The sequence below is a fragment of the Mytilus trossulus genome, chromosome 2 (assembly GCF_036588685.1).
Source record: "Mytilus trossulus isolate FHL-02 chromosome 2, PNRI_Mtr1.1.1.hap1, whole genome shotgun sequence".
Classification (NCBI taxonomy): Eukaryota; Metazoa; Mollusca; class Bivalvia; order Mytilida; family Mytilidae; genus Mytilus; species Mytilus trossulus.
The window spans coordinates 42,882,777-42,894,398 of record NC_086374.1 but is presented as its reverse complement, the minus strand read 5'-3'; the positions used below and the strand labels follow the sequence as shown (position 1 = coordinate 42,894,398).

At 30.3% G+C, this 11,622-nt stretch overlaps 1 protein-coding gene across 1 annotated transcript; it reads left to right on the top strand.

The window, feature by feature from the left end:
- The first annotated feature begins 710 nt into the window (after positions 1-710).
- Positions 711-9,126, top strand: LOC134705147 (homeobox protein XHOX-3-like). Its single transcript, XM_063563898.1, has 3 exons — positions 711-1,217; positions 7,976-8,133; positions 8,390-9,126. Exons 1-3 carry the CDS (start codon positions 965-967, stop codon positions 8,918-8,920), a joined length of 942 nt encoding a protein of 313 aa, XP_063419968.1. The 5' UTR covers positions 711-964; the 3' UTR covers positions 8,921-9,126.
- Positions 9,127-11,622: the final 2,496 nt, after the last annotated feature.

Sequence of the window (11,622 nt, the reverse complement as noted above, 5' to 3'; positions counted from 1 at the left end):
AAGATTTATCAAAAAATTATATATGTATGGCAAATGATACGTATAATACATCTGTCCCCCTTTTAAACTCTTTTAAATTCTTTTAGATTCTGATTATCATTATAAAAAGTTATAATTGATAAACCATCATAACAATTGGAGATTATCTGAAATTGATTTATTAATGTGTGTTTTTTTTTTTAATTTTAATAGTTATGTATCAACGCGAAAATTGTCCAAATCAACAACTGAGAAATTCTAAACATTCACATATTGTTTTCCCATAGAGATTTGTACACAAAATAAGGGACAATACTAATATACTTGATTTTCTTTGCAAATAAAAACAATTCAGATAAAATTGTAAAATCTAAAAACAGATCTCAGATAAGCATTATTTGTAGCAGTTTATTTAAATTCAGATATATTTTTTATGTTGTGTAAATGTCTCGTTAGTGTTTAATTCACATCACCATTAATTCATACTTACGCGATTTAAAATAATTTGTAAAACTTCACGTTATGGGTCGTTTTATTAAGCTGCAAATTTTGTACAAAAGAGTTATTCTTTTGTACAGTTTACCACAAATAAATCACAACTATTTGTCATAAAAACAAGTAGGCGGAGTTATTAATAAATGTAACAACGTTTGGCCCAACGACAATCGATGTTACTAAACCGTTATTTGTAAATGAGATGTCAATATGTGAATATTCCCACCCCTGAATCAATTCAAATGACAGGTGTATGTTTTTTCGACAAATCCCCCGAGACCTTGTAGTTCTCTCTTGTGTGAAAACGTCTATTTTCCAGATAATCGTCTTAAAATGTCACATCAACAGTATCATGTTTCAAATATGACTTTTACCTGTTTTGGACAATTTTTGTAATTTTTACTTTTTTCTACAAATAGGTCTATAGTTATTTTTTACGTGTATTCAGGACTTGTTAATTTTAGTTTGAAATAACATTAACTTTTTAATTATGAACGAATTCAGAGCAACTGGTTCAGATTTTGAACTTAACTCTGAACGTATTACACAAAGTGCATTTGATTTCACGATGAAACATCACCAACAGCTTCCGGATGATGGCAATGTTGAATCCGATGATGATTCTTATTTTATAACAGACTCCAAACGGAACGGTGGAGGAAGGGATAGGAATGCACAGTCAAAGAATGAAGGAGACCATCTAGAAATATTATCTGATAATGAGAAAGACGCAGCCGACAGGGGTGAGATAATTAAATAATTCTATACACAAAATATATATTTAAAGATATTTGAGCAAATATTTGTGTCAATGTAAAAATACTTCATTATTTGGATTTTTATTTTTTTAGTTTTTAATAATTATTTTAATGATATTAGATAATATAAGTGATGATCATTAAAACAAATAAGAGAATTGCGTGCTTCTTGTTTAGCTAGAGTAGATAGAACACACTGAAAACAGTAATTTCGATCAAGCAGGTAAGCAGGTAAATATCTAAACTTTGATATGAAAAAAAAGTATATAATTTAGCGAATTCCTTAGAGATAAATCATAGTTTTGTTACTGGATAAACCAAATTAAACCACAGCAATAAAGTATGCTAATTGATTACTTTTTCCTACAGACTACACACTTTAAACATTCCTCTAATTAAAAACAATATGTTTTAATTTATAGGGTGTATACAAAATGTAATTTATATGTCAAGAAAAACAAATACTATAAATGTATTGTTCATGAAATAGGTTGAGAGATTAAGTGCATAAGCTTGAATGTGTTTAGAGGTTTGCATTGCTTTTTCTAGTTCAGAAGGATCCTATACTGCATAGGTTTTCTTTTTTACATTTTTCAAAATAACAAATGTGGATTTGCTAATTGATTTTAATTTAAGGACAAGAAACAGTAAATGGAAAATGTTACAGACTGGCTTTTTTAAAGATTTTGTAGACAACTTGAACATGTTAAACTTTAGATAAAAACCTAATAGACTGATTTAGCTTTCTGTTTTATTTTCTAAAATTTTATTAATTCAATATAGTTTAAAAAGATGCAATTTTCTGAAGAATACACCTAATATAAGAGTAAAAAAAAAGTTTTTAATATTATCTTTAAATCTTTAGTCCTTTTATATATAACTGGCCCTATTATATTTAAAAAAAAAAATTGGAAATGAAGTTACCATATATATAAACAAAAGTCGAATTTGTTTTAGTCTATATATCAACTAATTTGAAGTGGGGCTATGGTCACCCATTGATGTATTACAAATGCATCTATGGTTCACCAAAACGTCGAAATAACAGTTGCTTTGCTGTAAAATTGTAAAATCGTTCAGATATACGTAATTTTTGACGTTTTTAAATCGAATACACATATAGAATCGTTTGTGCTGCAAGGTTACTTTATATAAAACTTTTTATTTATATTGATACGAAATAAATTGTTTTTTTGATAAAATATTTATTAAACTTTTACGAAATTGAAAACTCTGATTTTCCATATTGAAATTTAAGATTTTTAAGACTATTCTATACCAACGATTTTGCTCTCATTTTTTATTCGTTCAATGTGTTATCTTCTTTTTTTTTTTTTTTTTATAGTAAGCAATAAATGACGTTGCATCCTTCCCAAATTTAGGCCATCAACATCCCTCATTTACTGCATCTTTATCTAAATATAAAAGGGATTGTTTATTTATAAGATTTGGGTTACAAGTTTCTCTCTTTTTTGGGGGTCTAAATTTAAAAATTCCAGCTTCTCGTAACTCCATATTTAATGAAGAGTCGCTGTTTTTTCATTGCAACATATAAAACTATATAGGATACAAACTCGATAAGCAGTTTTTGATCCTTTGCATATTATCGCACAGATATCCTTACCAGTTCTACTGCTGTGGATCATTCTGTTTTCGTTGTTTTAGATCTTTACGGGATAATTCAATTCAAGTCGTATACAATTTAACATGTCCATCAAAGTATTCTATCGTACTGTTATGCGAAATAAAAATGAATGTGGATTTGTGTTTTCTCAGTGAGACTAAGAACTGATATGAGTTATATGTGTTTTTTTGGTTAACTTTACCGTTCATTTGTTTTAAAATGCATCATTAATTGTTTCATGTATTCCCGATACAAATAAGATTGAAGCGCTCTTATGTGTTTACCTTCATCAGGAACACTCAACGGCCAAAAATTTGAAAGGCTTGAGCCAAGGATGTATAAGACCCGAAACATATTGAGAACTATATGACCAACAGGGACTTAATAACCAAATCATTATAAATTCAACGTTAACCAATTGTTATTGTCAATTATAACAGACATGTGTTTTCAAAACAAAACAAAAAAAGGATGCAAAATTAAGAAAAACAATCAAACGTAACATAGAACGAAAGAAGACATATACCACCAGTTTATCCAAAAGTCTGACTCATTTGTAACATTTCTTGTTAGTATAACATATCTGATAATTAACAATTTTACGACGCCAAATAATTAATTACTGTTAATTTAAACTCATTAATAAATTATATGTAATGAAGACTCTTTCCTGTCAAGTGTTGAAGTTTATGAGCTTTCCGCAGCTAGAAACATTACTAGTTACAAGATTTTTGAATCATACGTTAAATATTTGTGTATATTGAAATCAGTAATTATATATATAATAACGGATCGTGATAGAATTTGAAAGGATCCTTCATTATAACGTCCTGTCACAGATTGTGGGGATTTTTTTCTTCAAGTTCGGATTAACTCCCTTGAACCGGAACAGCACTTAAGGTAAATAAGATGATTTACGTATTTAATTTTAATCAATGATCAAAATATGTTTGTTGCATTTTATTTACATGAAAAGTTTGGTATATCATTTTCTGTAAAACGAATTGGAAAATCATTTCCTTAGACTGTCACATTTGGTTTAACCTACATTTTATTGTTGAGTTCAGCATATGTCCATTGCTCTCAAATTGCATTTGAAGCAACTTTGCCTATAAGCAGCATCTATATATATATAGATAACGTATTTTCCCTTTTTCTTGAACTTTGGTAAACTATTTGTTCGTTTTCCGTTTGTTAATTTAAGCATAACGAAATAAACCAGAAAAATTAAGGAATATAAATCACTAGTTTTCAGGAGATTTTTTTTTGAAAACCTGCCCCACCGGAGCACCCTGATGAACTCACCTTTATTTCTTTAATTTTTTTTTTTTTTTTTGGGGGGGGGGCGTGTTGCTCAGTCTTTATTTTTATCATTATGTTGTGTTTTGTAGACTTAAATGTCTCTTCATCATTTTTCGTCATTTGCAAAAGTTTTGCCAGGTTCTTTTCTACTTTTATAAATAAAGTTAATGTCCTACCTTTGTTATCTTTCATCTCTTTTTAAATAAGAATTTCATGCTGCTTTCGTCAGAAGAATAACTCTTTTTAGTTAACGTGCCAATATAAATATATATTTGACATTAAAGGAAATTAAAAAAAATTTCAACTGAAAATTTACAATATATATCGGGAATCTTTCAAACTTTTCAGATTGTACCAATGCTGTCTTCTTTTATATGATGAAAAAGGCCATTACGTTTTACGTTGGCAATACTTATATCTTTATTCTCATAACCATTGCAGATAAATAGGTAGCGAGAGTGTGTAAAATATGTACGAGATTATACATCTATTTACAAACATATATATACAAAACTGTGCTTTCGAAATAATTTGCATTTTAGACAGGAACTTTATATACTAACTATATGAAGTGGCATACTCTTTTAAGGTATGAATTTTATTTAATTTGTTTATCAATTGTCTTAACTTTCAGTGTATTAAGGTGGCTCATGGGTACAAAAATCTTAGCAAAACATTAAACCTTTATTTTTTCATTAGAAATTTTATTTATTACACTATTAGTTGTTACTTTCTGATATGGTACAAAAAACAATGCAAAAAAATGATTTGGTTTGGCCCCAGATGACTTTAAAAATTGAAAAAGCTCCAAATTATCTCCCTTTGGTGCAAAAAATGCCATTTTTTTGCCTTAAATTTGAAATATCTTTATTAACTCATCGGTGACCTATATTTTTTATTATTGTTTTCAAATAAGCTGTACATAAACTAAATAATTGTAAAATTTAAGCGATTTCTTATATTAGGTTATTTTTTTATTTTGATATTTCCTCTTTTTCTCCTATTAGTTCAACAGAAAAAAAGGACATTAACAAAATGTATGCTTCTTCCAGAGGCAGATTTTAGCTTAAATGAACGGTAACCCCATTTTTTTATTTCATTTTTCTTTTAAGTATATGATAAAGTTTATTTATGAAAAAATATAGCGAAATCCTATATTAGAAAAAAAAATCATTTATACCCAGGAGCCCCCTTAACACTAGCCAAATAGTATTTTTCAATGTATAAATTTTTACTGTCGTAAACAAAATTATGACATTTTAGCAGATAATGAAATTCGTCTCCAATGCTACCAAGATTACAAAGATGTCAGTTTCTATATCATTTCTATCGATAGTATTCCAACTCCCTGTCTCTATCTGGAGTCTATGGTTGGTGATTCTATATCATTAGATTGCACTTTCGCGCAGAAACACTATCTCAAATTTAAAAAATAAATGAATTCCAACTTAAAAAATTCTGTAACTTTCTGCTTTTGCAGACTTTTGTAAATGTGTTTACCAGTTATGTTTGTATATGGTCTTGTTATCGCAACTGTAGTGCATTTTTCAACCATATATCGTTGCCATAAATTAGAAACAAGGAAGTAAAAGGTGTTTGAGTAGGAAAGTATTACGTTTGTAAATCGAGAAAATTAGCAATAACAAATGCATGTTACAAAAATTTTGTTTATTTGAAGTATGGCATGACATTAAAAAGTCCCTATCAGTTAACTTTTAAATAGTCAGCATTTAACTTGCACATGGACTATTGGAATAATTGATAGTCCCTTGTAGTAATTAAATTGATGGCCTAATGCATAATTGTCATGGTGATAAAACGTAAAATAATTAATTATCATTTATACTATAAAGAAGTAATGAAAATTCGAATTATAAAAAAATCAAAGTACATCTACTATAGAATGCATTAGAAACTTTTTGATCAATAAGGCATGGGTAACAACTTGTCAAGTTTGGAGCTTAAATTTAAACAACAAAGCGAATAACTTATAAAATATTCGAGAAAAAATACTGAACGATTAAACAAATGAATTAATCTGTTACACTGGCAATAAATTAAAGAATACCTTGTAAATGACAATTTGCAAGACGGTAACTAGCACTGCATTACATAATAAGATCAAGTTAACGAAAGATAAAATAAAAGTCCAAGTTATTTCACCCAGCTTCAGTGTTTACATATATGGTGATTTTGTCTTTCTAAAAAATAGTTTACATTATAACGTTTTAAGGGTTTTTTTAGAATATTTTTTCATTCTTAGTTATTTAATTACGGGGAGATAACTCTTTAAGTGTCTTAGTTATTATACTGAACTGGAGAGGGAAATTTTAATATATAACTTGAATCAAGAAAACAATTGAGGTGACATCATGTTTTCTTTTCATTTTCTTAAAGCATACTATAAAACCTATGTTCTAATATTTCATCACAAAATTCTATCATATTTTTTTTTATGCAAACTTTTTTTTTATGGAAATGGACATAATATATTAAAGGAGAAACATACAATTTGAATTTAGGTATCATCATTTCCAGCTTGAGGACAAGTAGAATAGCACTAAATGTTAGGTTGAAGTATATAAATTTGATTTAAAACATTAAACTGGTAGGGTTTAGAAGGTAAACTTTATCACCTGCATGGTACAAAAAGGTATGTTTCAAAAAACTAATAACTTGTACAAAAACCCTATAAAAATTAAAATTTGTACAAAATTATATATTGTACACAACATATATAGTTTACATTTAAAAAGTATAATACCAATCAATGATACAGAGCATATATAATTCATGATTATGCCGGGAACAAGTTTGAATCATTGGATCATCAGAGCAAAATGATAATAAATAATATGAATAATGAAATATGAGCAAATACAGTATATGTTTCATCCGAATCCGCCTTTTGATTGGCTGACAACAACCAAGAGGCGTTCCAAAATGAAATTGTATTTCTCAATAAATTTCAATATTCCTGACTGCATGTGCTTCTAGTGATAAGGTCACTGCATTTCATAAAAAAACCAGACTAAAAGCTTGATATAACACACGGTTTCATAGGTGTAGCATATAAATGTAATTCTATAAGAACTTGTTTTTATTTTTTTTTACTTTTTTGTGTGTTATAGGATTCAAAGCGTGTTAGTCTTAAATAAACCGTGGCATGATCTTTTTATTAGCTGTTATTGGCCTTGAACTTGCTTTCTAACTGCGAGTACTCTCAGAATTGTACATTTTGTCTTTAATGTTTTGGTTAGTTGTTTTGTGCTGCGTTGTATCGATTTGATTATTTACACTAATGTATCCTACGTCAGTTTTCTTATGCTGTACTGTTACACTGCTGCCCCTGATTATGGGATTGTTGGGCGCACGCAAACACCTTTAACCCTACCACATTATGCATGTGTCTGTCCAAAGTCAGGCAAATGTCATGCAGTGGTTGTCGAATTTTGTTGTATTTCATATATTTTTCTGTTATTGTTTTGTTCAAAAATCTGTCAGTTGGTTTTCTCGTTTTCATGGTTTTACATTTATCATTTCGGGGCCTTTTATAGCTTGCTGTGCGGTATATGTTTTACTTATTGTTGAAGGTCGTACTGCGATCTATAATAGATAATCACTTTTATGTTCCTGGTGGAGTTTTGTCTCATTGGCATCATACCACATCGTCTCATTCTTTATATTGATCCGGAGAGCACAATTTTAGTATGTTCTTGGCTTCATACAAAATGTTCTTCGGTCAACGATTTTATACACCCAAATGGAAATACAAAATAAACATTAAATTCTTTAAAGAATATCTGTCATTTTTCAGATTCTTGTACCGATGATTCAGTGAGACGATACAGAACAGCATTCACACGGGAACAAATTGGTCGCCTGGAAAAAGAATTCTACAAAGAAAATTATGTGTCAAGACCCCGTCGATGTGAATTAGCCAAATCTCTGAATCTTCCCGAAAATACAATAAAGGTATATGTTACTTCATATGTAGATTCTATTGTCGTGCTGTATTTTTCGCATGTGCCTGATAACACTATAGTTCTTCGTCTTTATCTCGAAGTTGGGTTTCACTAGGAAAATTATAGTAAGTGTGGTTTCTTTAAAGGCGTTGAAAATTTTTCTCTGGCACCAAAAGGATAATTAATCAGACTTTTCATTTTACACGATTTTAATATTACTATATATGTTATGAAATACCATGTTTTAATTTAATATCTTCTCGTAGGTATGGTTTCAAAACAGAAGAATGAAAGACAAAAGACAAAGAATGGCAATGGCATGGCCTTATGGGATTGCTGATCCTCATCTTTATGCTTATTTAGCAGCTGCAGCAGCCTCGTTTCCATATGGCATACCCTCTGCAAATTCTAGTCCATTTAATGTATACTCACAAATGGGCATCCAAAGACCAACAAACAATATGTCACAACTACAGTTAATGAATCCTTTAAGACCACGATCTGAAATTTTGCAAGGGATGGCAAACACGATCTTGCAGCGTTCTCCGCAAATAAAGTCTCCGCATCAACTGCCGGGAGTGTCTCCTATTGGAGGTAACATGCAATCTGTGTTGGAAAGTGCTGGATTAATTGGACACAATAGTGGACCAACATCTATAGACAATTATAACTGCAACCCAGCTTTAGCTGGATTATCAAATATACCAACATCGCTTCCGACAGCCCCTAAGGCACACACAAACACAACTTCGCATGGACTATTTCGTCCATTTCAGACTGATATCGAAGGAACGTGACATTTGTATATATTAACATCGAACTCATATATGTTTATTTTCTTGCCAAAACTTGCTGAAAAAGACACTTCAAACTGTGATAGAGTGATTTCCATGACAATTGTTTCACTAATTAGAAAGTGCTGTAAAATATAGATTGTAAACGTGATAATTTGTTGTAAGAGTGTCTTCTTCCCTTACAAATAAAATTATCATATAGATTTCCAGTACTAGACTCAAGTACTCCATGTCCTATAGTTAATAAGTCTTATTCAAGTTTTGCTTATCTGATCTAAGGTGAACATTATCGTCATCACTAAGCATTCGTCAATAACCATACATGATGTGAGTAACCTTTCACTCTCTCTCCAAAACCATCTGTCATATTAAGTTTGTATAGAGAACTCTATTCTGATAGAAATTTCACAATGTAAATGTAATTAAAACTGCTATAAAGGTATTATGGGTGGAGGATGTTTCTATTTTCAACAAAAGGGCAGAGAGTATGTTTGAAAATTAAAAGCTCAAAAAACTATTTTTAGAATAAGAGGTGTTCAAAGTCATTTCTTAGTCAAACTAATGTACTGGTTTATCAGGAGTTACATCCTCATTGTATAAGTAAAATAATACTACATTTCAATCCTTATTTTGAAAAATAGGACTGTGAATGTTCTGCTGTAGGAGATGAATACATATCTTGATTTTGACGCCCTACTATCTTGATTGGTAGTTGCTTGGTAAATACCTAGTGTCTACTGTTTCATGCATTTTAAGTACAAATTAATAATTAATTAATAAAAACAGATAATACAAAAAACGCCAACCGTAATGAAGGGGAAACAATTAGCTGGCACTGCCTTTGGTACAGTTGAAATATACAAAAGTAAGGAACATTGCAGTAAAGCAATATCACACCAAGATATCAATAGAGAAAAAAAGTTTTCCAAAGACAGAATAAAAATCTAAAAAAAAAAAGTAAAACAAAAAATACCAGTGCATCTCTAGTAAAAAAATATTTTTTTATCTGTCCAAGGACAATAATTCCCATTAGATGCACACGTTATCATGTTAAAAATACTCGCAATTCAACGTAGTTGAAACATGAAGTAGGCGTCTGAAAAAAATAGAAAAGAATTTACACTTTACAACTTATCAATGCAAGGCTGGTGACCGAATTTAAAGTATAATTCTGTTCTGCAACACCGAAGAAAACGGGAGAAAGTTGTGCGCATGTCTTCAATGCGGCGGATACACATAAAAATTAAAAAGACTGGTCGAATTACCATGAAATCAAATCACCATGAAATGTCAACTTTTTGGTATGTATTACATACAGTATTCATAATGAAGTTTCATTATGGTTAAAACAGATTTAGAATACTAGTACGCAGTCATTTAACATTGAAATACCGGGGGAAATATCAAAAGAGCAAAATACGGTCTTAGACAGTCCAGGAACAAGGATAACAGAGATTACCAATTATCTCAATCAACACAAATCCTTTAAAAGTCAAAACACATTAAAAAACAACCACAACCAATTCAGATGAAGTTTCTGCGACACAGTAAAAATAATGTGAAACCTTTACCTTCCACTTTTATTATGTCGATCAGCGGGGAAAACAATGCATGAACAATAAGAAACAATGTAAGTGGCTCATATTTATTTAAGGAATGACTAATATTTTTCTGTCTATGAAGAAATAACATAAAAAAATTGGTGCACACTGAATAACGCGCGTAGCGGGTTATTTGGGTTATTTAACAGTGTGCACCACATTTTTTATGTTATTTAGAATAGAGAGAAAAAAAATATTACAGTCATTTCTTATAATTTAATTCTAAATTCAATTTTAAACCGCAGAAAACCATGAAAAAACGTTGATGACGTCACGGTCACATGACTCAATTATGTCTTTGGGCTGATAACAAAATAACGTCAACCAATGAGAGGACGCGTTACATCCAAAATTAAATTATATAAACATATGTCCTACTCATCCAGATATTGGATAGTTTTCCACTGAATGGACTTTCGCCATATTATGCATCACACAACTAACATAACCACAACTTATATGCACAATGTAAATATGCAAAATGGTGGTGAGTCAGAACAGTCGTTAAATAAACAGAAGCATAGCCATCATAGTAACTATTAACTTAACATAGCCACCACTTTGTTTATCATTATCATCCTAAAGCAGGACAATATAAACATGATATTCAAATACCAAATTTTAAAAATAATTCAGAAATAAATCTTAAGAGTGCATAATACGCCGATTTCTAGAATAGGAAATAAACTTCATGAACTTACAAAGCTGTTTGTGTTTGTACCGGCAGATAAAGCAACCAACAATGTGGTGGTGATATGTCGTTAATACTACCTGGACGTTCTTAAAAAAATTGAGAATGGAAATGGGGAATGTGTCAAAGAGACAACAACCCGACCAAATAAAAAAAACAACAGCAGAAGGTCACCAACAGGTCTTCAATATAGCGAGAAATTCCCGCACCCGGAGGCGTCCTTCAGCTGGCCCCTAAACAAATATATACTAGTTCAGTGATAATGAACGCCATACTAATTTCCAAATTGTACACAAGAAACTAAAATCATTGAAATACTACTTTTTGATAAATATTCCTAAAGTAATGAACTAGAGCAGTTCTCGCTCGGACACACACTCCATAATCTAGTATATTATAAGAGCATAGACCTG